This window comes from Pieris rapae, chromosome 2, assembly GCF_905147795.1.
Source record: "Pieris rapae chromosome 2, ilPieRapa1.1, whole genome shotgun sequence".
NCBI classification, from domain to species: domain Eukaryota; kingdom Metazoa; phylum Arthropoda; class Insecta; order Lepidoptera; family Pieridae; genus Pieris; species Pieris rapae.
The window spans coordinates 10007501-10033095 of record NC_059510.1 but is presented as its reverse complement, the minus strand read 5'-3'; the positions used below and the strand labels follow the sequence as shown (position 1 = coordinate 10033095).

At 34.9% G+C, this 25595-nt stretch overlaps 2 protein-coding genes across 10 annotated transcripts in view; one reads left to right on the top strand and one right to left on the bottom strand.

The window, feature by feature from the left end:
* The window catches only part of LOC111000695, a 50030-nt gene extending 33069 nt beyond the window's left edge, over positions 1 to 16961 (top strand). For 2 of the 5 annotated variants that reach the window (XM_045634043.1, XM_022270245.2), the window contains 20 exons: positions 26 to 236; positions 682 to 835; positions 1158 to 1263; positions 3325 to 3474; positions 3762 to 3935; positions 4003 to 5058; positions 5132 to 5202; positions 5564 to 5670; positions 6050 to 6188; positions 6707 to 6866; positions 7585 to 7703; positions 8175 to 8274; positions 9426 to 9495; positions 10612 to 10725; positions 11242 to 11373; positions 11940 to 12085; positions 12637 to 12790; positions 13217 to 13319; positions 14184 to 14277; positions 16198 to 16961. In XM_045634043.1, coding sequence (XP_045489999.1) covers positions 26 to 236; positions 682 to 835; positions 1158 to 1263; positions 3325 to 3474; positions 3762 to 3935; positions 4003 to 5058; positions 5132 to 5202; positions 5564 to 5670; positions 6050 to 6188; positions 6707 to 6866; positions 7585 to 7703; positions 8175 to 8274; positions 9426 to 9495; positions 10612 to 10725; positions 11242 to 11373; positions 11940 to 12085; positions 12637 to 12790; positions 13217 to 13319; positions 14184 to 14277; positions 16198 to 16275 — 3438 coding nt within the window. In that variant the 3' untranslated portion in view covers positions 16276 to 16961. Of the gene's footprint in view, positions 1 to 25; positions 237 to 681; positions 840 to 1157; positions 1264 to 3324; positions 3475 to 3761; positions 3936 to 4002; positions 5059 to 5131; positions 5203 to 5563; positions 5671 to 6049; positions 6189 to 6706; positions 6867 to 7584; positions 7704 to 8174; positions 8275 to 9425; positions 9496 to 10611; positions 10726 to 11241; positions 11374 to 11939; positions 12086 to 12636; positions 12791 to 13216; positions 13320 to 14183; positions 14278 to 16197 lie in introns of those variants that run through there. The other 3 variants (XM_045634054.1, XM_045634064.1, XM_022270243.2) reach the window with 3 other exon arrangements.
* A 1632-nt stretch (positions 16962 to 18593) lies between these two features.
* The window catches only part of LOC111000670, a 66154-nt gene continuing 59152 nt past the window's right edge, over positions 18594 to 25595 (bottom strand). For 4 of the 5 annotated variants that reach the window (XM_022270208.2, XM_045631599.1, XM_022270206.2 and 1 more), the window contains 11 exons: positions 25563 to 25595; positions 24963 to 25116; positions 24454 to 24564; positions 24134 to 24243; positions 23621 to 23895; positions 23182 to 23405; positions 22556 to 22780; positions 21950 to 22095; positions 21104 to 21235; positions 20121 to 20248; positions 18594 to 19595 (listed from right to left, as the gene is read on the bottom strand). The exon at positions 25563 to 25595 is cut by the window's right edge and continues 121 nt beyond it. In XM_022270208.2, the coding sequence (XP_022125900.2) occupies positions 19522 to 19595; positions 20121 to 20248; positions 21104 to 21235; positions 21950 to 22095; positions 22556 to 22780; positions 23182 to 23405; positions 23621 to 23895; positions 24134 to 24243; positions 24454 to 24564; positions 24963 to 25116; positions 25563 to 25595 (1612 nt within the window). In that variant the 3' untranslated portion in view covers positions 18594 to 19521. The remainder of the gene's footprint in view (positions 19596 to 20120; positions 20249 to 21103; positions 21236 to 21949; positions 22096 to 22555; positions 22781 to 23181; positions 23406 to 23620; positions 23896 to 24133; positions 24244 to 24453; positions 24565 to 24962; positions 25117 to 25562) is intronic. The other variant, XM_022270209.2, reaches the window with a different exon arrangement.

Below are 25595 nucleotides of genomic sequence, written 5' to 3'. Positions count from 1 at the left end.
TAACGTATTTTTATGACCCTTTTAGCCCTTTGTACTCAGCACTGGAGGTAGACAGTGGATTTTTGGAGGTGAACTCTCAAGGGTAGAAGGCAGGACTGTAAGGCCTTATTGGGCCTTGCTCTTCAGCGATCTACTCCTGTTTGCCACCGTCTCCAGAGATCGGGTACTGTTCGTAACTGAAGAACCAGTGGCGTTAGCTACTGTCTCAGAAACCCAGTTCAATGTTAGGAAAAAAGGTATATCATTTAGTACTATATAGTAAACATTGTTTACAACGTACTCGACGTTGTAACATGTAACATGTAAACCAGCATTAGACGTTTTTGAAGTTTGAATTTTGTTGAATATTCAGCAATTCCTATATTTTAATACTAATCGTAGTATATGTATAGAAATGGTATTTTTTAAGTAATTATATTTAACTTTAACCATTCAGAAGTTATGTTTAGATCACGTTATTTGTAATTCACCTGCAATATATATAATAAATATGAAGGTATAAAATTTCTACATTTTTTAAATAAATTATATTGCAGTTTTGACTTATTTTGAAAGCAGCTAAAAATCGTGAAAACCCAAAATTCAATATTTCATTGTGAAAAGGGGTTTAAATTATTGAAAAATATTTTACATTTGGAAGTATAACAAATTAACTTCTTTCTTCTTCTTCTTCTTTTCTAGCTACGGAATTTCGTCTCTCACTGGGTCGTGCAGGTGGTGAGAGCCCGTTGGTGTCATGTTCCCCACGTACTCCCAGCCGGTCAAGGCCTATTGTGCTTCGAGCACCTTCTATAGACTTAAAGGCTGTGTGGCAGAGTTTATTGCAGAGACAAATGTGAGTTATATGAGGCTTTAACAAAGGAATTTATGTGAAAACCTACCAATATTTTCTGTGGTTCTCTTTCAAAAAAATCATCACAAATGGCTAGGTCTAAAAAAATCCAAGATTTTTTTTACGTAATCCTTGGAATAAAATGATTTAAACACTTCATTAGACACTAATGAGATAAATTCAAGTATCAATTTAAAAAAATTTAAATATGACAGCCAAATGGTATATACACAAAATGTCTTCATGTGCAAAGAATTACCACAATAATAAACCATTGAAATATCAATATAACACAAGAAAATTCAAACAAAACATTTTCTTGCAGTTCCCGCGCTCACACGATGTCTGGTACACCTTTGGGTTCACCTCTCGACTCTCCGGATCCTCAGCTTACCTTCAGCCTCGCGACGCTGGACTCCCAGCAACGACAGGTATCAGCTACAAGCATACAAAGGCATTCCAGCCTAGCTCTCCTTCCAGCTAGCTCCTATCGCTCGCACCTTAATATGCTGGTGGAGGAAAAGTCTGAAAAAGAAGTAAAAGTCAGCTTTGATGTGAGCCCATCTGATTCTCCTCAGTACAGACCAGTAAGAGGACCTCTCAGCACTGTCTGGAAAACCGCTCCCACGCCAGAGACTCCGTCGGCCAATCTCTCCCCAGCAGAATCTCAAACTTTTTCATCGCATTTTGTCTCATCCTCTAGTATTGAGAGAAATGATGATGCCCCATCTCCTAGTGCATTATTGACACCAGATGGGGCTGAAGACTATTCAGAGCACTCTATTTGCCCTTGGGAATCTTTTGAAGCCGATCTGGCGTTTGCCGATTTAGACATTGATCCTTCTTATAAACATGATGTTGAGGAAAGGATATTTTTGCCTGATGATCCCCTTTTACCTCGTGTTGCTTTACCAGAACGGCCTACGCCCCCCGCATTTTTAGAACTTTGATACGCAGAGTCTGATCCGGAGTTGGTCGATTTCCCCCGGAGTCATGGTAACATGCTAGCTTAGTCCTATTTCAAACATGGCTTACGTCCGCAATAACAGTTTAGCTACTAGAGTCTGGGTAACTTCGGGCAATCAAATTGCAAATTGCCGCTGTCATCAGTTTCAAAATTTGTCAAAAATTGCCATTTGAAATATAGCAATCCTATCTCCATATATTGTATATATTTCTAAGTAATGACATACTTGCTAACCAATAGATAAACCTATCTCTGACTCTAGGAGCCGTTTCCATTTGTGTGTCGCCTAAATGATCTTGGAAGTAATAGTATTTAACACCTGTACATTGTTATAAATACCTAAATATTTGTGATTGGGTAACACATTTGTTGGATTGTTATTAATTGCTTATATTAAGGTTGTGGTAATAAATTTTGAGAGAGATATTTTCGAATATTACCAGTATTTTCTCAGAAGTGTTTTGAAGGTATTGTTTTTAGATTAAGTCCCCAAACGAATCAGAGCTACAAGAAATGTAAAGAACTGATCTTTCCCCATTTAAATGTTAGCTTACTGCTATTTACTGTTTACAGTATTAAATTGAGTGTCAAATGTGTAATTATAGGGTACCAAACTGTAGGTAATATACGACTCTTTATAGTTTTGTAACGTTGTCGCTTTTTGAGTCTTCCGTCCTTTTCTTATGGCATTTCACTTTTTAGTAGAAGCTGATAATAATCCATCCTGGCAATGTCCCAACAGTTTTGTAATTTTTTTAATGATTAGCTTTTCTTTAGATTCTTAATAAGTGGGCCTATTTTATCTACCTCAATATTATTTACTAATGTACCCATTAGTACTGGATTCGAGAGCTTAGGAATTGGATGGGCGCTAAAATAGGTCCCAAACCTTGCAATTTGTACAGGTCATGTGGATATTTGGCGATTAGTTTTGCGATATCCGTTTTTACATTTTGTTTTATGCCATCTTCATCGTCGGTACAAAGAAAAATGGTAGTTGATCAGAGCTTACATGTTAAAAATTCCTTTTTCAAATTCTTACAATCGCAATCGTGAAATGTTCACATAACCTACCGCGGTTTTGTATATGACCTAACTTTTCTACACGGGATTTGTACTTAGTAACAGTAATTTTTGACCTTTTGGCTGTGTGTAAATTAAATAGTCTAGTATTTGTGGAAAGAATTTATAATTTTGAGAAAACATTTTAATTGTTTCCGGTTTTTGTGAACTAATTGGATGTTTGTGTTTAGATCATATTTTAAAATCGGTGAATAAAGTGAATTTGTCAGTGGTGATTTTTTTTTATTTCAACGTCCCCTCACTTTCTTTGAGATCTACCATTTTTCTTTGTAACGCTATAATCCTATTTTATAATCATCAAAAAACTAACCTAAGGTAAGTTGTTTTTATATATTCAAATTGTGTAACTAAATTGGATTAATAAGCTTTTCGTTCAGACTTAATACTAATCAACCAAATCAATTTTTTTGTGAGTAACATGTCGTCAATGTTTTTCCCATAGGTAAGGCGGAGTTCCGCTGAAACTCAAACGGGTGGTAGTGCCCTAGAGGGACGTAGTTCTAGAAGCAGAGGGTCCACACTCCATCTTCAAAGATGGATGACTCAGCTTCCAGAGGCTGAAGAGTTGGATCCACCGGAACCGGATATGGAAGTAAGTGTAAAATATTATCCCCTTATATACTTAATAAAACTATCTCCTATTTATTAATGTTAAAATATTAATGACTCATTTTAAATTATCATTACAATGTGACAAATAGAAATAGGTATCACTCGTATGAGTATTTTTTGTGTAATTCACAAAATATAACGTATTTAATTCAACGGATAATTTTTACTGTGGTAACAAATAGTCCTAGATTTAGACAACATTTAGTTCACGTTTCATAAAAATGCTTAAAATGCATTTAAAACATTGACAAGACACCTGTTTATCAGATGTGGAGTATAGAGGAACTGAGAAAACGATCAAAGGAGCTTAATTTATTGGACGTAGCTGAATTGGTAGAACATCATGAAAAGAAGGAAACAAAAGAAGTAAAAGAAACACCACCCGTTGAAAAGAAGGAAAACGAACACAGTCCATCCAAAAGCAGCAATTCTGGAAGCCAGGTAATCATTTACACTTCTCATCTTTGTGAAAATTATAAACAATTCTTTAATTATGGTTTTCTTTCAGATTACAGTAAGAACCAGCCCTGTAGTAGTAGACACATTACCAGTATGTAGACAGTGCCACAAAAAATGTTTGTCCAAACCAAACAGCCCATTATTGTCACAAACAGAAACATTACCTTTAAAGCCAAAACCGGAAGCATCACCTCAAAACTCAATATCTAACAAAAGCTCACAAAGTCCATGCAGTGCTAGCTGTGAAAAGCGGAAATCCCATTTTCATTGTCACTTAGAACGCAAAGGTGCTATTAGGATAAAAGCTGAAGATGGCCCAAAGGCAGCAGCGAAAGTTATAGATTCCATTGAACAGAGTCAAAAGATGCTGAAATCCAAATCATACGATCTAAAAACTGATTCGATAAATATGACCCGAAGCATATCAGACGGTAATACTAAAAATAAGTTGGAGTTAAGAAAAGATCATTCTATACGTTCCCTTAGTCCCACTTCAAGTAGCAGGAACAGCCCACTATCCACGAGCCATACGACATGCAGCTCAATGGTGTTCAATTCTAGTTCAAATGATTTAAGAACTTCGAATTCAAACATAACAAATCAAGTACAGTGCGTAATCGCACAAGAAAAATACATTAATGAAGTAAAATGTGTTGAAAGTATAACTTTACCAAAATCAAAACATTCATCACCTGCCTCTCATAAAAAAGATGAAATCACAAGACAAAAGGCTGAAACTGTGCTGAATAAAGTGTTAGGTATAAATATAGTTACTAGAAGAGAAAACGTTGGTACACGTTTGAGAACATCATCCGTTTTCTTAGATGATGACTCAACATTTGAAGATGATAATGATACGCGCTACGCTAACGTAAGCGATGTACTATCGGACGAAGATACTGAACTAGGACCTTTAATGCTAATGGGTTTATCAGCTATCAACCCAGCTGCGCACTTAATGAGAGTTGAACCATTTAAGCATTCTATAACAAATATAAGTAACGCAAACTCGAGGCCTAGCAGCATAGGTTCTGTTAAATCAGAGTCACCGATACCTAATATCGCAGTAGTGCCGCCAACGCCTGATTATAATACAAACAAGACTGTACGTTTTTATATTGTAACTGAAGATATTACACTTTAATTTACAAGCGTTTATACATTTTCACGTTTTCCAGGATGAGCTTATAGATGATTCCCCCGATTCTCCCGATGTTCCAGATGACCTCCCTTATATATCGTTGAAAAGGTATTTATTTTAATCATAGACAGAAAATGGATTGAGGATCGGCATGGCAGATAGTGAAACTGTACGACCAATTCCATTTTTGTACATTTTAAATCAAAAATTATTGACATAGTTTATGTATAATTTAATATTCTATGTACAGCAGAAGTAAAGAAAGATTAACCTTTAATCTAAAGCAAGGGTTATGCTGAAGCACTTTCTTCTAACGATGTTTTTGTCTTTCTTATTTGAGAAGTTTTGTGGCTTGTAATTCACCAGTATTCCGGCATCTAACACGATGCATCCATTCGTATGAGCTCTGACTTCAGCTTTGACTCCGGATAAATAATGTGGCAAATGTTTAGATTTGTCTCAATTGTAGATACGGCACAATGTCAAGTTTGGAACGATTACCCTCTGACGAGACTGATGATGGAAATGTAAGACTGACCGCAGAAGAACCCGACGCGTCTAAGCCGTATAATACAGGTATAGGAATATATCTTCAATATAATCTACATAAATACATGGTTATTATTAAAATGCACCTTTTTTTATTAAAACCGAAAATCAATCAAAACAGCTACTTTGTCAATAATATCTGTTTCTTTCTTTTCTTCTCCTTTCGAGGACGTTTTCTTCCTTCCTAAATATCAATTTAATCACAAATTATTAAAAATTATAACAAATTTAAAAAGTTTGGTCCCTTTAGTAGTGTACCTTTAACACTGCCAACATTTCTTGCAGCATTGCGATAATTACTTGATAATAAAAACTATGTTTACCCAAAATTATGACAGTTAATGAAACATCCTATTGACCTGTTTTTTTTTACCTGTAATAATTTAAACCTAATAAATGGTTACAGTGGTGAGTTCTGCTGGGGGTATTATGGGTTGGACGGCGCGTGCCGGCTCCTTCGTTGTTGAGAAAATGAGTATTTTTAGTCATACCGAAAATGTACCGAACACATCAATCGCCCACAAACAGCCATCGTTTTTAGAGAGGTTAGTTTAATGTTATCAAAATCTCGACTCAAAAAATCTCGACGTGTGTATGCGTTAATACTTAATGATAATATTTTTTAATTAATAGGAGGATTGGAGACGAGGCGCTAAGATGAGTACGTGATTGAAACGTGGCTTGGAATTTTAGATTTAAATAGTTGTCGTAGAAGTTTTATAATAGATAAATTTGGAGAATCTAGTGGATTTCGATTTCATAATATTCTTCGCTAAAAAAACACTTTTTTAATATATTTAGATGTTTAATGTTAAGTTACTACTAGCTATTTCTGTAATTAAAAATAGAATTACTATTAGCTTTAGAATTGTTTAGACATTTCAATAAATTTAGGATCAAGAGTTTACTGTGGTGTGCTTATACTTAGAGGATTTAATATTTATTTAGTAGATATTTAACGTTTTAATAAATTAGTTTTTGAATATTTTAACGTTTGCGTTTTAGCGATTATTATTTTAACTAAGAATAAATTATTGAAGAATTTTATCATTTATTAATCTAGGTGCCTTGGTGTAAGTGAGTGGAAGTCGACCCTGGGTACAGAAGATGGGACCATGGAGACGGGTGAAGGTAGTGGTGCCAGTGGTGAGGAAGCCTGGGGTACTCCATCATCAGGAGACTTGTCTGATAACCTACAGGATTCTGATCACGGCACTTTATCGGTAACTATACATTAGTGCAATTTATTGAATTAACGTATTCACAATTTTCTTAACCTACAAAGTGTTAAGAATAATTAAAAATATTTAATGAATACTACTAAAACTTCGATGCTCTTGTCATAAAGATACAAGAGGAAATTGTATAAAACCCTACACTTTTTCGTCGTCTTTTGATGCTAATAAAAACACTCAAGTACAAAATATCTTAAATTGTGTAAAATCTATAGATTTTTGTATCAAAATTTATCCTCCGTTGCTAAACAATTAAATTTTCTAATATATTAAAATATTGACATGACTTTCGCTCTTTTCTTACTTGCTGATAATGTAACTATAAATTGGTGCAAGGATCATTTAATTCCGCTAAGTACATTAAGGGCCTGTTTCACAATGTATGGATAGAGTACCAAATAGCTATGTAACATATAAATTATTCGAAAGATAAAAGTTACAAATAAGATACTTCGCGTTTCATGACGAATAGCGCTATCTGGCAGTCGGAAACGCAAAAATACTGTTATATCCTACAAATAAGTAATAAATAGCTTATTTAGAACTTATCCGTACATTGTGAAACAGGCCCTAAATTAAAAAAAAAATCTTTTCCGTTCTTTATATTAGTCAAGGGTACATGAAAAATAAAAATGTTTTACGTATAAAAACTTCGCTAACAATAATATTGAGCCCTTCAAAGTTGAATAGATACTAATGGTTTCAGTCTCCAACAAAGTCTTCATCTTCATACGCTGGCGATGATGATACCGAGCTAATGATGGATGAGCTTCTCATGGCACCGACTATAACTGGTCCTACTACTTTAAGGCCACTTTTGCCAAGGTAACACTAAACATATGCAAAACAATTTTTTTAATTAATAATATTTCTATTGTATTGATTGGTTCAGTATTACTAAGAATGGTGTGCTTATTCTATAAATTTTATAAGTATGAAGATTAATTAAGATTAAGGGTTATGGATTAAGTATTATATAACTTTTTAACATTTTTATGATATATATGTATATATTAAACACTCGCTCATATGTTGAAGAAAATTATCGCGAAAAAACCGGATTTGCTTAGATCCAAAAAATCGGTTTGTCAGGCACAGAAGGTTGATACCTACTTGCTTATTAGAAACGGAACATATACAGAGATCTGAGAGACGCCCTAAATTGGTGATGCGCCATTGGTATATATAGGTACATATGTATAGGCCGATTTACAGTAGCCGTGTCTAAATAAAAATACAATTTACCTACCAACTATCAATATACAGTTATAAAATTTTGTATTATCTTCTTCACAGAGACGTCTTCAGGAGACGTCTGGAACCGTTATTAGAAGAGGAATTTTCAGATAGTGGCAGCGAAGACAACAAACCTACCCCCACAAATTCTGATGACCAGGTGAATATAATTAAAATTTAATTAAGAATTGTTGCATCATATAGTGTAAGAATAACCCTGTAACTATATCCACATTGATAGATAATAAAGACGCGGCCTATATTCGCACGATTGGATTATTATTACATTAAATATTTGTAAATAAATATATCCTATGTTATTTAGAGGTAATGTGAAACTTAGTCAGTACTTTTACAGGTTTCAGAACTGAGGAAAATACAAATCTAACCTTTTTCTCTCTCTTCTCTTATATATGAATAGATAAAAATGTTTTAACATTAATAGCACCCAAGGGGGTTTCGTAGCTTATGTTATCTAATTTTACACTAGACAGTCGTATTGGCACTCGAAATAATTATCTTTATTCAATACGATATTTATATGTAGGCGTTTTCAGTGAAGGTAAATTTTCTGGACCTTGATGAATGCATACGGGGTTTTTCTTACGTGTTTTGAGTTTTGAAAGTATAAATAAACTACGTTAATCGTACAGTTATGTCGTTGTTCTCTTTTGCTCCTTAACATATTGTCAACTGATATACTTACTTCGTAAATTATATTCTATATATGTTACATTCACGTATATCAATTGATGATTTGTTGTAGAGAAATTTAAATTAGGGTCTGTTTCACAATGTCCGGATAAGTTCCAAATAAGCTATTCATTTCTTATTGGTAGGACAAACAGTATTTTTGCGTTTCACGACTGTCGGATAGCGCTATTCGTCATGAAACGCGAAGTATATTATTTGGAACTTTTATCTTTCGAATAATTTATGTGTTACATAGCTATTTGCTACTTTATCCATACATTCTGAAACAGGCCCTTAGTGTCATAAAATATTTATATGATCCAAAGACTACAAACGATACAAGACAGCCGATGTCTGGGTCAGATAAATATGTATTAAAATATAACTCCCGAATCGTAGAATGCTAAAAGCATGTGAATAGAATGCATGGCCCGGTATAAATTGTTATTGTTGATGGAGTCGCTTTTATGAATCGTCATTGAACAAATCGATTACAAGTCTGTACATTGATTATAAAACCAGGCGATTCTTTGCTCTAATGGCATTATTGGCATTATGTATAGAGTAGATAGGTTTAACTCACATTGTGATGGTCCGCTGGTGCGGCGCTTGTCGCAGGGTAGCGAGTTTGGCCCCGTTGCTGACGAACGCTGCGAGCCGCGCCCACCGCTCTCTGCTTCCGCGCCGGGTGAGTCACTTCCGCCTCACAAAGGCCAAACAACACTCTAAGACTAAAAGCACTTGCACAATCGTTATTTTGTAACACTGGCAACACTAAAACCAAACAACATAATTAATTTATAGTCGAGTCAATTTCTAGGTTAAAAACTATTTCACTAACATAACCAAATTTGTATCCACTAAATGGCTTTCATAGAAGCACCTCCTCTATATGGATGAAGGAGCAGGTCGTACTTGTTCGTTTACTTTGTTCTTGTAATCTATGGTAGATCCCATTTACAATGCCACTAACATGATTAGATAATAGATTTCATATGTGTGGTATGGATTCATGTTTAAAGAATAATGAGGGTTTTGGTAACCTAAGTGCGCCTAGTTTTCTCTCTAGATTATTATATGTAATACGACTAGATTAAATCAATAAATGTTTTGGGCATGAGATGCATGTTTGTTCCATTGACCCCTAGCATGGTTCGTTAGTTCTCATGTTTTGTGAATGAGACGGGAAAACTTCTGTAAATCAAAGAGTCTACTCTCTTTTAATTTATATTACTACAATACAAATGCAATCCCAGAATCTCATTATACCTAGAAGAATTGATAATTCAAGTTTAACTTTTTAAAACGATTCCAGCAATTAATAATACAAATCAACTACAAATCTCGTCTTGCCTTAAGATCAATTTTTATTTTTCTAATAATTTTTAATATAAAAAAATCAGTTCAAGCCCAGTTTCTGAACAATATATTTTACACGATAAAATGTTATACAGTAAGTACAAGAGGAAAATAACCTTTTTTTTTTCACTTCGGGTGCATGCGCAATGCATTGCGCATACACTTCCGCGGTGCGAGTGCTTGGTACGGGAGGGTTTTGTGGGACTCGCTATTGTGCATACACACTAAAACCCCAAGGCGCCACCAACAATCTCCTTATGCGGGATGCGGTAACAGCAGAACCTTCCGCTTCCCGACATACATCGTACAAGTTCAAGAACAAGAAACTAACAAAAACAACCTACTTATGCTAACTGTTCTCCAATCTTTGTTTAATAGATTATATCTATATCAATTTTAAATGAATTTTAAGCTGGTAACACTGAAGGAACCAAGCTATTTGCAGAGGCAGGAGCCGGTGTGTGCGGCGGGGCAGCTGGCGGGCCGCTTGGCGGCGCGCGAGACCTGAGTCCCGACAGGACTCCAACCAACGAAGTGCCTTCGATACCCTTACAATCTGGTAACGATTTTTCTTTAAGTTAAAAAAGTAAAATCCAACCAGCAAATATATCCAATAGCAAAGTATGCCAACCATATCTATTATTACTAATAATAAAGCCAATTTAATTCCAAAGTGTTAAAAAGATCAATTTTGCTTTTTATCTCAGACTAACTCTTCTTTCTATCTATCTAACTCATTCTTTACCTATGACCACTTACATACACTTATTCAATTAGTTATAGTAGCGCTTGTTTTAAGTTTTTAGTTTTTTTGTTTCTTTTGTTAATTTTTTTTTTTGTACTCTACCCTGTGATGGTGTTTCTTTAACGTTGTTTCTCATTAGGGTTGCCTGGAAGAAATCGCTTGTAAGCGATAAGGCCGCCCTTTGCCTATCTATCTCTATCTCTTTGTCTATCTTTTTAACTGTTTTTTTATTTTTATTTTTTTTATTTTTGTTATGTGTGTAATAATACACATGCATCATTTACCAGAAAATTTGAGATGTATTATATATAAGCTACATTTACATGACAGTTTCAAAAGACTTTGTGGAGCGAGCGTTTGCTGGCGTCGGTCATCGGGACTCGCTCAGTTCAGCCAGTACCCCCTCCACACTCGATCGCACCACAATACAGAATCCGACGCCCCTTCATCAGCTGTCACCAGGTTAATAAACAACTAAAGTATGAAGCAGTTCCACAGCTGCATATTCAAATAAGTTGTTCTCTTTATAGTGACAGTAGTGTTAGTTATTTCATATAAATAACTAGCTGACCCGGCAAACGTTGTTTTGCCATGTATATTATTTGTAAGAAACATTTTTATAGGTCAATAAAAATAATTATCTACTATAAGTGTTCAAAAGAATGATTTATGTAGGGTAATAAATTAATATTTATTAATGTAGAGAATATATTTTAAATTACAATTCTTGCTAGTTATCTAAATATCAAAAATAAAGAAACAAAGAAATCAAATTAAAATAGGGGGTTGATTGTAAAGGGTTGAAAATTCAGGGTTATATGTATTTACTAATGCGGTATCATAAAAAAATTTAAAAAAAATATCTAAAATTGAAAAAAATAATTTCGGGGTGGATTACCCTTAACATTTAGGGGGATGAAAAATAGATGTTGTCCGATTTTCATTTCTCAATCAGAAAACTGACTTCAAAATGATTGCACAACCCAGTCTGTATATTCTGTATTGAATTAATTTATCATGTATCGTAGCTTCGGAGGCGGTCCTGTCGCCGGCAGTGGAGGAGACAGTGGAAGAGCCAAGGCCATCGACACCGGAGCGTCTCACGCCACAAGCGGAGATGCGACTGGCCCTGGACCAGGGGAAGGACATGCTGGTCGAGCAAGAGAAATCCTTGGTGAGGGGAGATTTCTAATTAGTTATCAAAGGTGTCTGATGAGACTTAATTAAGTGTCTTATTATTTTCTAATACACACACACAACTGTTTAGAAACTTCACTCTAATAAAATAATTTATTAATTAATTTAACAGTTAACGAGTAAAACTTAGAATACAGACCGTGTTTGCTCAAAATATCTTTCTTAAAATAAACAAGACTTTCTCGCGAGGCCATTCCATTCCAAAACTTTTCTAAAAACATGGGATACAATCTGCGATCGATCAATTTGTAATTGGTATTAAATAATTTTAGTTCATACTGCACAACACAGTTTGACAATTTGTTTCTGCGTCCTGCGATTTCGGATCCAGTTAATTGATTAGTTGCAAGGTTTGTCGTTAGTTTGACGCGTAACCAAAAAAATGTGACGCGTAAGCGTAACCGAAAAATGTGACGGTAATTTTTTTTCCAACGCCGATAGAGAAGTTTCACTTCAAAAACATTCGGGATCGCCTATTCTAAGTGTGTGTGTTTCTTGAATTTAATATCTGATAACCATTGTGTGCAGGATGGCGGGTCCGACCGCTGGTCGTTTCGCACGGCATGCCAACGGTCTCTGGTGCGTCGCGTAGCGAGCGCGGACGCCGTGACTCTATGCCGCGCGCCGCCGCGCCGCACCGCCCCGCATACTACTTCGCACAGTTCTGTATATGCTTGGAAGGGTGAGTGGAATATTTATACAGATAGAACACTAGATGGCGCTTTACCAAAGTCAAAATCGAAATCATTTATTCATATAGGTAACACACTGAAGGCCAAAAAAGAACTATATTATAAATGCTTCTAATTTAACATTTACTGCCAGTACTCAAATCAAGGGCGTAGAACGGAAGAGTAGAACTGGAAATACACTCTCCGCCACTCTTTTTAATCGCCTAAATATATATTTAATAATATTAAATATATATTTTGTCGTAATAAATATCGATAGCATAGTTTTAATACATAATTATATAACTAATACACTTAAGTGTTAAGTATGTAATGAATGTAATGAATGGATATCTTTCCAGTGACAATAATTAGTAATTTTAATAAGCTAGCAAGGATCAAGGTTTTCTCAATTCAAGTAACCAATTTTTATTCAGCTCCAGAAAGCGAAACGAAACTTTCGGAGATGGAGCAACTCGCACGAGCGGAAGTTCTGACGATGCGTTCGCGGACGCGATCTCAATGCCAGAACGGGAAGATGTAAGCACACCTTATTTGTAGACAGAAGACTGAACACAGCGCACGAGTGAAACTACTAGTAGTCCCGTTTGATCACCATCAAGCGAAATTATAGTTATCATTCCCTTTGACGCAATGCCTACTATAATTTCAAATACTACATTAATAGTCAATTAATTAATTATGTTAATAGCAGCAGCATAAAAGCAACAGGCTAGAAAAATTAAAATATAAGTATGAAGTTCCAATGCCATCCTTTTTTTATCCATTTATACAAAACAAAAGCCTGACTTTCACCAAAACCTCTCTAGAAGATTACGCACATTAAAAAAAGTATCACCCATGACGTTTCTCACTCATATACTTTCTAATAATGAATTAAAAACTAGATTTCTAGACTAATTCTAACCTAGAAAAGAGTGATTAAAATAAACATAATATTTATTTCTAAACACATGAAACATGCAATATTTAAAATAATAAAAATAAAACATTTTTTAAGCTACATTTTAAGCGTGTGTGTGTTGTGGTTGTAACTGGACCTGGCTTGGCATTATGCTGTGGTGCAGAAGTGTTCCACAGCGCTAGTCATCCTGCCAGATACCACGACTAGTTTTCTATAAAATATCCGATATTTATTATTCAGTAATTGTGAAATACAAGTACCTCTGTTGTGTGCAACTCTTGTAATAATAAGTACCAGTGGTCCCTGGTCAATCTGTATCATAAGTAACTTATAATTCAAAAGACAACAAACACAGAATTGTAATTAAATTATAAGTTTTATTAAAACCTCAATCAACCAACAAATTCCTGTGAACACAACAAAAAAAAAAGTATTTTCAACATTCATGAATTAAGTAATATATAAACTGAATATTCCAGATTGGGTTTCCTTCGACGTCGAGCGTCTTCCGATAGCCCCCGCCGTGAGCCCTTCATGATCAACTCCAGGCCTTTGTCACCTCGCAGAACTACTGTGAGCAACACCGGATATTACAAGATATGCTTTGTCAATGGCATCTGAGCACATTCCCTTGCTGGATTTAAACTTTTTTTGCTCTTTCACTATCTTTACTCGCAAATGCAGTGTCGGAAATGCATAACATTCTCTTGGTCGTTTATGAAGTGCTGTTTGGTAAAAATTTAATAGGCAATTTGCCTAAAGATTTGCGCGTAGATTTCTTCACTGCATTTGTGGAAATTTCTTAAAAGGACATAACATAGTTCGGTCGAGCCACATTGTGGGAGTGTGGTTCATTCATACAGATTGAAAATAAATACGCCTTTTGACGTATACATAAACCACAAAATGTCCAATTACCCGATGCTGCAATATAGTAAAAGAAGAGTGTGTGTACTTATGTACACGCGTTAGTAGTTGTACTTCTTTTGCGTATGGAAAAAAAATAACTAAAATGCAGAAGTGATGAACGATAAATATTAAAATTAATGAAAAAGATTTTATTTAAATAAATAAATTATTAGTAAACACTATCACCGTCGTATATCAAATTGATTTAAAAACACCAAAATAATATTTATTTATTCACACTGTTTAATTGTACTGCTACGAAACACGTATAAAAATTCTACAATATTCAAATTGAACATAGTTATCGATTTCCATGCCACTTAGACCTAACTTTACGATGTCGACTTTAGGTGTTGGTGTGCGCGCGCATCGTAAAAATTCACTCTCATCATTTTTCTCCGTCGCGCCAAAAGAAGTATAACTTCAAAAATACATACCCTCATAACTTATTGCTATCTTTATGTTCTCTTAAGTTCTGGAATTTTAGTATAACGCTCTCAATTTCTTACTCTAAGTAGTTTGTTAGTTTTTAATAATTTAGGGAAGTAGTTGTAGGTTTTGGAAGGACAATTGAATAATCGGAAAATATGAGAAATTGTTAATCGGCTTTTTAATTGTTAATTGTTAAAATACAGCGTGATTGTCTCGAAGAAATACGCTAAAATTGTTGCTATTTGAAAATTGTTATTAATTTGACATAACTACTGTCAATTGTTCTTTGCTTAATGTCAAAGTATCTGTATCGCTTTGCTCTCTTAAAATTTGGGTCAATTGAAAAACTACAAGAATGAAAAACACGGTCGCAGTCTAAAGATTTTCAGGGCATGTAAATTTGCATAAGTATATAACAAGCTTAAGTCTGAGCTGCTCGATGATCTAAGTACGAGCTTAAACTTCTACTTAAATATGTTGAAGGTAAGTTCAGAGCAAAGTGGTACCGTATCGTTTAGGTTTAAATCCAGCTTATCGAAAGCCTAATTAAACCGTCTCGTTTTAATCTGTCCATTTATTGGAGTTCGAAATACATTTTTAATCAAATCATTTGCTTTTCATTTGGCTTGGCAATCCTTCCTGGTCTTCACTTCTTACTAGTCATCCGCTCAATGGGTAGAAAAATATCGAAGTATATTCTTTTAGGAGCGTTCTACCCATTTAGCGAGTGACTATGAATGGAATCTATGGCTGTGAAATGCTGCATTGATGTTACGTTTCATACTGATATACCCGTTATCATCATGGTGGGAGGTAGAAATCACTCAACATAACTGCAATTACTAGTGCACGAACACACTAATATAAATTGGGGATTACAAGGCCGCAAAAAAATGCAACAAACTTGCCAGCCTTCTGGCATGTCCATGCACTTAACATCAGATAAGCCTACTATTCAACAAACATACATAAAATATCAAAGGCAATTTCTGCAAGTCTTGAACCTCTACTAGCAGCGAAGTGATGCATGAAGTCCTAGTCGAAGAACCGAACACCAACGTAACCAAGGATAGCAAAATGTTTTTGACATACGAAGAATCTACTACATTCCTCCGAATATCTCTTTGCAGATTTTTATTTTTATCATTTCAGGAAAAACATTTGGAGAAAAGATTTTGGAAACAAGTTACCAGAAGAAGACAATCGTGTGGTTCCATCAGCCAAATATAAAGTTTACTAAAGATAAAAGTGTTCAGCAATCTAGGCCAATGTAGAACGTAGATAGAAAACTGTTGCCATTATTTCCTGTATTGACATGGATCTTTAGGCTGGTGCATTGAGATGAAAGGAAACTCGGAGTACTTTTAGCGTTAGTAATGATAGAAGGCTGTTTTACTCGTATTTAAATATTTGCGCCGAAGTCTTCTGAAAGGACGCTTTGGAAGTTGGACCGCGCGTTGGCGTTATTCAAGTAAAAATCATAGGAAATTTAAGACAATCATCCAAAGACGACATCTACATGTGTGGATATTTGAAATTGTGCGCCAAATTTCATCAGAAAGCCAAAATCGAAGCCTTCTTCTTCTTCATATCGTAGGTAGTGACCAAATGGTTCTTAGATAGGTGTCACAAAGTTAGGCCTATGGATCTTTAGACCTAGATGTAAATAGTACAGACTAGAACTAGGCCTAATATTTTTAATGGCTGCTAGTCCGCTAACAGACAATGTGAAACTCGTTTTGATCCTGTTAACTATTGTTAATCTTCATTCATCTTAGATCTATTTAATACATGTTTCGAATAGTATATTGAACACATTTTGCGCGTTACATATTATATACATCTAGTGTTCACATAGGCGCCGACAGCGAGGTGCAAATATTAAATGTAAATTCACAAGAGCACTCACTCCCTGAGGTCGTAGTTTCGATCCCCTATGCACCAATGGAATTTCTTTATATGTGTTCTATACAATTGCTCGAACGGCGAAGGAAAACATCGTGAGGAACCGGCTTGCCTTTGACCCAAAAAGTTGACGGCGTGTCAGGCACATGATCATTCAGTGAAACAGATACAAAAGTCTGAGGCCACCTGCATTTTTTAATAGAACAGGAGGCTCACCTGATTTTAAGTGAAACCGCCGCCCATGATCACTCTCGGGCGAGGGCGAGTGCGTTGCCGGCCTTTTAAGAATTGGTACGCTCTTTTCTTGAAGGATATATTAACTGTTTGATAAATTAATTGTTGTAAAACATTGACTGTTTTTTTTTTAATTTGAACAACAATTTACATAATGTACTACTCTATAGTTAACAGTTTGTGTATGCAAGTGCATTGTCAAAATAATCCTGCCGGCGCCAATGTGTTGTTTATCTTTATACCGTCTTTTGACTGCATTTTAAAGTCCCACTAGGCGTCTATATTTCGTTAAGCGAATGTTACATTAATTTTACATATAAACTCGTACTCTGCCAAATCCATACTGATTTTAAATTTTTAAATGCGGTTGGAACGCTCTCGATTCCAGTAATTATGTCCTTTACTTTGAGATATATAATGTCGCGCTTCACTTGGTGCGTTCCTTTTAACACATTTGTAGTACATAAGATTTAAAAAGTAGTAAAGAATTACAGAAATCACATGTTTAAAAGCAAAAACTAACAATATTTAATTTAACTGGGACAGATTATGCTATAATTTGGGATTTCTGCTTAAAACTTTTAGAGCAAATTTAAAAAATCTAAAGGTGTTAGATAGTAAAAGAACGCGAAGAATGACGCGTTTCGTTTAATTGGTCAAACGGAACGTATCGTCGAATGTCTATGATTGGTCCACAGACAAATCAATTAAACGAAACGCGCCGTCGTTTCGCCGTTCGTTGTACATTTTTTTTTTCATCCAACCTAAATATCATCTGTGCTTGTAGTCTATGCCTTGGGAAATCTTTTGACGTGACGAATTTATTCATTTCTTATCGAAATTTTTAATGTCAACGTGTAATACTTTGAAAGTGTAAAAATAAATTTCTCGATATTAATTTTGCTTTTCATTTGACTCCACAGCAAAACTATTTATAACTTTATAACAATTCATCTAAAAAAGGGAATAAAAGGAAAGAAAAAATGAGTAATATAAAATGTAAGTATTTATTATAATTACAAGTTAATCGTTAAGTAAATATATTTCTTTATCTATTAAAATATGATTTAAGCTGCAATTTACCTAACGTAATTTTATATATTTTTTTTACAATTTAAAGTTATACTATGGCTGATTGTTAAAACTATTTTTACATGTAAATTTCTCGTAAAACTACGACTATACTTCCAAACACCATCCCGAATTCACAAACACACATAGCAATTGAGGCAAAACTTTATCAAATATAAAAAAAATATTTGATTAGTAGAAATTACTTCTCATCTTTAAGTTTCATTTAGAAATTTCTCAATGAGTTCAGGGTGATTCAGAGTTACTTACTTGATAAAACTTTGCGTTACATGATACATATGACAACTCGTATACGTCAAAACGTTCTTGACTCGTATACGTATGAGAGTTCTCTAGTCTATACTCTGCATTGACAGAAATAAAACGTGGATCAAATTACATTTAATTTGCTCTGATTTACTGTTTAACAGATTTCTTTGCATAATTATCTGGCGTAATAACAAAAGAAGTGTTACCATGGTTACGAGTCCAACATAATGGTAAAGACAACTTACTCGTACGGGTTCTTCGTTTGTTTGCCTTCATTAACAAGACTAGATAGTTTGCCTCCATCGCTAGGCGTAACACCAACAGATATTCAATTACTATTAAAAAGCTCGTTAAAGATGCCGATGCATAAATAATAAAAAGTTACAGAGTTTTCGTGCTAAAAAGAAAGATCGTGTAATAAGTTTTAGTTTCTATATAATAATCGGTAAAATGTGATCTATACTAACAGATTTGTTTGTTCAATAAAGTTTTACATAATAATTTGATACGATATGGTAACAGAAGAAACATTATTACACGGATTATATATAAAAATATTAGCAGTTTCTTATTAAATTATTTTAGTAATTGCATTCACGAACTTGTTTTATAATTAGCTAAATATGTTTATTATTTTAGCATTTCCTAATATACAGATCATAAAGCAGTATATTTTATAGATTTTTTTAATATAGTATGTAAATAATACAAATCTATCACATTTTTGTCACAATGTCAAGGCAGTGATGACGTTTATTTTTTTAAGGCAATTAAAACAAAATCCAAATTCTACGATCAATGTTTCGTATTGTCCAGTATTATACGTGACTTTTGAATAAAATCATTACGAATTATACTTTTAGACATAATATATAAAAAAATATAGCAATAAAAATTCGATAATTAAATTGTGTTGTAGTAAATTGATTTCAATATTTGACAAAATCATTAGTTAAGGATCGTTGGTCACCTTCTTGATAGAAATTGAAAATGAATTTATTCTCTCCACTCCCTGGTCGCTTGGAATGTTCTTACTTCTGATGATGTGAATGTTGTAAGTCCCTGTGGTCCTGGAGATATTGTTACAGTTATTTATTATATACTAGTATACATATTATATAAGAATACACTTATATACAATGCCAAAACAGACTACATTGTTAATATATACGAAACAGAAAACGTAAGTCAATTAAGTACATTAATAGAGAAACAAAGGAAACTGAACTTTAGTAGTTTAATTTAACTTAATATTCTAAAGAAATTGTTACTGTGTGTAATTTTCTGTAACAATTAAGTCTTCCCGCTTAAAAAACATACCCTCTTTGCTAACGGGAAAATGAAATTTGAACATTAATTGTATTGGATTTAGTTAAAACCCGAAATATAACCCATTTTCTTCGGCTTTTCTACAAACTTTGACTGGGGAACATTTCGGTTTGAAAAGCAAAATATTATTATCAATACCGTTATGAATACATAAGAAAGAAAATAACAAAAATTAAACTCAATAATACGACCCAAGCCATGAAAATTTCATTTTATTTTCACTAGAATTTACTTAGATACTAAAAAAAAAATTTGTTGGTAAATACCTCGAATCTTCCGTCCTGGTGTTGGAGTTACGTCTCCCTCTGGTACAGTCCATTGTTCTATCACCTCCGTGTCTGATCGCGCAAGTGATGGCTGGCTGACGGAACGATGGAGAGAGTTGCGCCAGGACCTTGAAATGATAACAAAACAGTTCAACACAAGAAATATATGAGTTTGGAGCGACATTCACAATCTTCTAGAATACGAATACGTCCTATCAAAGTCTGCTATCTACATATAGAATGTCTCGACGCTGATCTGTCCGGTCATTCAGTGGTATTGGTCGAAGATGCTCCTTTTATTTTGAAGGAAGTGCACTGGCCTTTCCTCAACAAGGTCATTAAACATATTATATTATGCAAAGTAACACATTAACACATGTAAATGCTTAAACAATGGATACAAATTACCAAGCCGGAAACCAAATCTTTTTATGGCGAATTTTGATAAAATATGTGTGATCCAATTAGTGTTGCATACAGCACATTGGGTATCGAATACTCGGACCGAGAGATAGGGATGGCAGTCTTTTAACGAAGGGGACGCTCCACTCGGATCCGAGAAAAACGTAACTTTTTCAAAAATAACACAAGCTGCAAATGATTGCCGTTTCAATTATTTGAAAAAAAACTAATTTTCCATTATTGGCTTTATTTCAATCCTTTAAAAAACTGTGTGGTTTGGAAACGCAAAACGAACAACTTATTAATCTAGATACACAATGAAAACCAACTAAACAAGAGCACTGTTGGCCTAGACTTCAGCGCGACTATTATTGATTTCGTAGCTTCAATCGTACTAATGGACACTTAGGCATTGGGAGTACATGTGCGTATCATCATAAAACCGGCTTGCCTCAGACCCAAACCGTCGACAGCATGTGATTAGCACAGTAGGCCCTTAGATGCCCCTTCTTGCCTATTAGATTATTAGATAATCGTACGTATCTGCGGCCCAGAACTAAAAAATGGTTAAATATACTCACGGGTGCTGATGGTATCTAGGATGTTCAGAATCACTATCGTCATCGTAGTATTGTCCATGGAGTGTACCAGATACTTCTGAATGTGTGTCGGCTTGTTCTCTTGCGTAGTCAACCATCATCTCTGACATGGATCTGTGTTATATGTTAAAATAATTTATTTATAAAACAAATAGCATATGGCAGTAACCATGTACTTAATACATATAAAAAATATATGTCGGAGTGATATCGTCACTCAATCGATATGGACATCGTCATTAGCGGGTTTAATGGATGTCATGTGACGTGAGCAGAAACACGAATATTTATCGTTCAGTATTAATTAAGATCGATTCCTTTTAAGACTTTTAGCTTACGTTATGTAGTATGTGTTCTAGGCTCTCACGCGTTTAATCACAATCAACTCAACCACATAGACCCAACTCGGTGCACGTCTTATCACCACAAAGTTCAACTGAATACTCAATCACAACTATAGATATAAGACATTCACAAAGACGCGCGCAGCGATTCATTGTAGTTTGCATGTGATATAGAAAATATCCATGTATTTTGTTTGTGTCAAGCATATACATATATATACACTTGACTTCATTCAGAATGAAAGGGTATAATTCTGTCGCCGTAAAATTATAAAAACCACGCTTCATTCAAAACTGATTCGTAATTTGCTGCAAGGTTATGAAAAGGTAATTCCCAGAATGTTTCGATGTTTTGTAATCCTTCAAACAATCAAATAGTGAAATAGTAAACTCTTTTGGTCTTTAATAATATATTAGGCGAAAAGTTATCGTAAAAAAGGCTTTAATTATAAGCTGGAACAGTAAATAAATTAAAACCCGTCACCTCATATCAACATGATCACTGCGGTAGGAGGATCGACGGGAACGAGGCTCCCGGAGCGAAGTTGCATCGCTATCATACTCATACAACGTTGGCAGCGAACTACGGCGGGATCTGGAGTCCCATTCTGACTTCTTGCGGTAGCGGTTCTAAACAAAAAAAAACAATTTTGTTTATTTTAGCCCCTTAAACATAACATGTAAAATGATTTTTTTCGTTCAACAGGCAAGAAGCTTCCTGATGTTAAGTGTCCATAGACACTCTTAATGCTAGAGGGCTCGCGAGTGCGTTGCCGGCTTTTTAAGAATTCACCCGCTCTTTTCTTGAAGGAGCCTAAATCGAATTGTTTCACTTAAACTGTACGGCAGACTTTAAAAAAAACTCTCAGTTGTAAAACGGCGGACGTCGAGGTGATACGAGTGGAATTTCGCATTCTGCCTCGACATCTGATTGTATAGCCCTAAGCCAAGCATTCCTAGACTTGATGAAAATAATATGTCCCTTTTGGAGCACTATATAAAACTGGGAGCCCATAAGAAACAGTTTTTAACAGATTTTCCTTATGTTTACAAATGTTTTAAATTCTATCTTCAAATGTTTGGTACATACCTTGGGTGGTCTTTCAGGTGGCGCCAGAATTCGAATAATAACCTCCCACTTAGGAGGTGCATACAATGGCGCGAATCGATGGTCATGTGCAAGTCGTGAGAAATCCTCACGAGTTGATGAGCGAGCCAGTTCTCTCCTAAGAGTACTCTCGTGGGTAATCAGCTCGCGCCAACGAAGACGTTCCTCACGTGTTAAGCGGTAGGAACGTTCCGTTTCTGACAGTACCTGAAACAGTTTTGTTTAAGGTCTGTTTTAGGTTATCTGTTTTTTTTTTTTTAACAGAATCATACAGAGGAAATAAGCCTTTGCGTAAGTAGTAAGCTCAACCAGCAAGAGTTTCACACAGTTAACACCTACATCAAATAATAAACATCCCCCGCCCCCCCTCCTCTTATCAGCAAAGTAAGCAAAGCTTTCAAAAACAAAAGCATATAAACTTATATAATTCTCGAAAATTAATTTCATTCTAGCATAGACAATATGTTTAAAAAAGTAAGTTATTACTGTTAATGTAATCGGATAGTGCTTACGTAATAATTGAACGGCCTAATTATTAACGATTCATATGATATTTGATTTTGTTGTCTTCTCTTCTACATGGTTAAATTAAAAATATAAGACCATACCTCATCCTGTGCTTCCGTCTTCAAGACACGTGTTAGAACACTCCAGTTCGGTGGAACTGGAGGTGCTGGAGTTGGTTCCGGTACGTCATCATCATCCTCTTCCCGGAAGAGTGGGTTGCGAGCTGGCGGCAACTCTGGTAGCAGTGGAAGGTCAGGGGATTGCTGGTAGTTTGTTGCAGTTTGCTTTATAAGTTCGGGAGAGAAAAGGTCGGGGCCGCCTTTACCTGTAAGGAATTTAGAGTCATGATCGAAACTGGATAGATAATGGAGGTAGAGAGCTGTGCTGGTCCTTCAGCCTAAAGAAAAAAACCTACACCAGTCTCACCACTGTCGGGCTGGTCCAATGTTATATCCGCTACAGTTTGTTTAAATCATTATATAAAAACTTAGATTAGCAGGGAGAATGAAGTATATAAACAAAGTCATTATTAAAACCCACCAATAAATTTCTGCGGCGGCAAAGACATCGGTACTCTTTCCATTTTCGGTGTGAGTGTCATTCCCGATGCCGAGCTGATGTCTGAGAAGTTCTCCCATTGTGCTTCAGGCAACGTGTGGTTTCGAATGGTGACATCGAATTGCGGTGGTAGTGGTGGGACTTGCTTGTACTCTGTCACCAACCGTTTATGACGCTCTATATCTTCTATCGTCTTCTTTTCGGTTATCGTTCGTAGGAAGACATCGTCAACTACATGAGATGTTATCTCGGGTTTTCTGCAAAGGTTAGGTTTTATTATATTTTATCTGAAATATGTACTGATATGAATATTAGAACATATTTCAGAGAAGCGTCATCTTCTCCACTTGTAATTTGCTAAACGGTGACTTTTTGTATTACGAATGAAAAATCTTGAGAAATCTATATAGATTTAAATTTTTACTACAAAATACAGAAGATGTCCAGCACTGTAAGCGGCAATCATAAATTGAATTCAAGAGGCAATTCTCTTACCTTGGAGCCATGATGGGTGTCTCAGGCATAGGTTCGAGGCTCTCCATCAGCATTTCTTGTTCTTCCGTCTCCAGACGCTCCCGGACCATTGGAGGCGGTGGAGGTGGTTTCTACAATACCGAATGGAGGTTTAAAACGACTGCATATCAGTTGCATTTTTGAAGAGAAATTTCTTTAGACGTATGAAAGTAATTGTTTTTTTTAAAATACGACTTAAATCATGCATTTAATAATTAGTCCAAGTTTTTATTATTTTTATTTATTTATTTATTATTAGCAATTAATTTATTAGTTAAGGCCTGACACAAAGATAACCTTACCTTAATATGGAACATCCTGGCATGCGAACCATCTGTGACTTCGGTGACAGAGTGAGTGTCAGTCATCTCTGTGTTGAGTGAAATTATGGACCTCGGTCGGCGAGCCCACTCCTGGTTAGTGACAAATTGATGGGTGACAAATGAAATGGTAGATTATTATATGTATTGCAAGATATCTTTATATTAAACTAATAGTCGACTACCTCTTGATATGGTGATTGTTAACGAAACATTATAGGTTAATATTATGATGTGCTAAAATGTTTTGTGATTTTGTCATGCAGTCCAATTAGTCAGAATTATATGTATCTTATAAGGACTATTTTTAAATAATTAAAAACATCTCTTGCGAAAACTTTTCCAAAATATTTCAAGAGTCATTAGAAAACTTTATTTTCATTTCGCCATTAAGTAATTGACTTTTAAAACAATTCCCTAAAATTGAACGTTATATTTTATAATTGTGTATTATTAGTGTTCCTTTTCTCTTTGGTTCACTATGAACTAACCTGTCGATCTCTCTGGACCTCAGTGTACAGGACAGGTGGTCTGGGAGGTCGTTCGGGAGGCTGCCCATGCGCCGCTCGCGCTGGTAACGGCAACGCGCCGGGTGACATCGTACGAACCGATTCCTGACGCTCATGCTCCTCTATTAGCGTTTGCCTGGTATTCAGAATATTTTTCACATAAAGATCAAGTTATTTAATAAAAACCAACCTAGATATATAAGGATTATATATAAGGTTGACCACAATGAATGTTGTAATATAATATGTAATGTAGTATTTGTTTTTGGGTCAAATAATGAAACTTTTTATTTAAATATATTTTTTTTATTATATGGTCTTTATCGTTAGCTCTTGTGGATAAAAAACTCTAAATGTCATGAAACAGGGTTTATTAATAAATTATTTATTTCATTTATTTATTTCAAACATACACACATTATCTTTACAACCTATGCCAATACGACAATGTAAAGAAACATTTAATCAAAATATAATAATGTACATAAAAATTAGCCACATATACTGTGAATTTACTCTGCGAGCATACTAATATGTCGATAGTATGATAGTATGAAAAGATATCAATAATTTAAACTTTACCTCATACTTCCACCATCCACTTCTGTAGTAGTT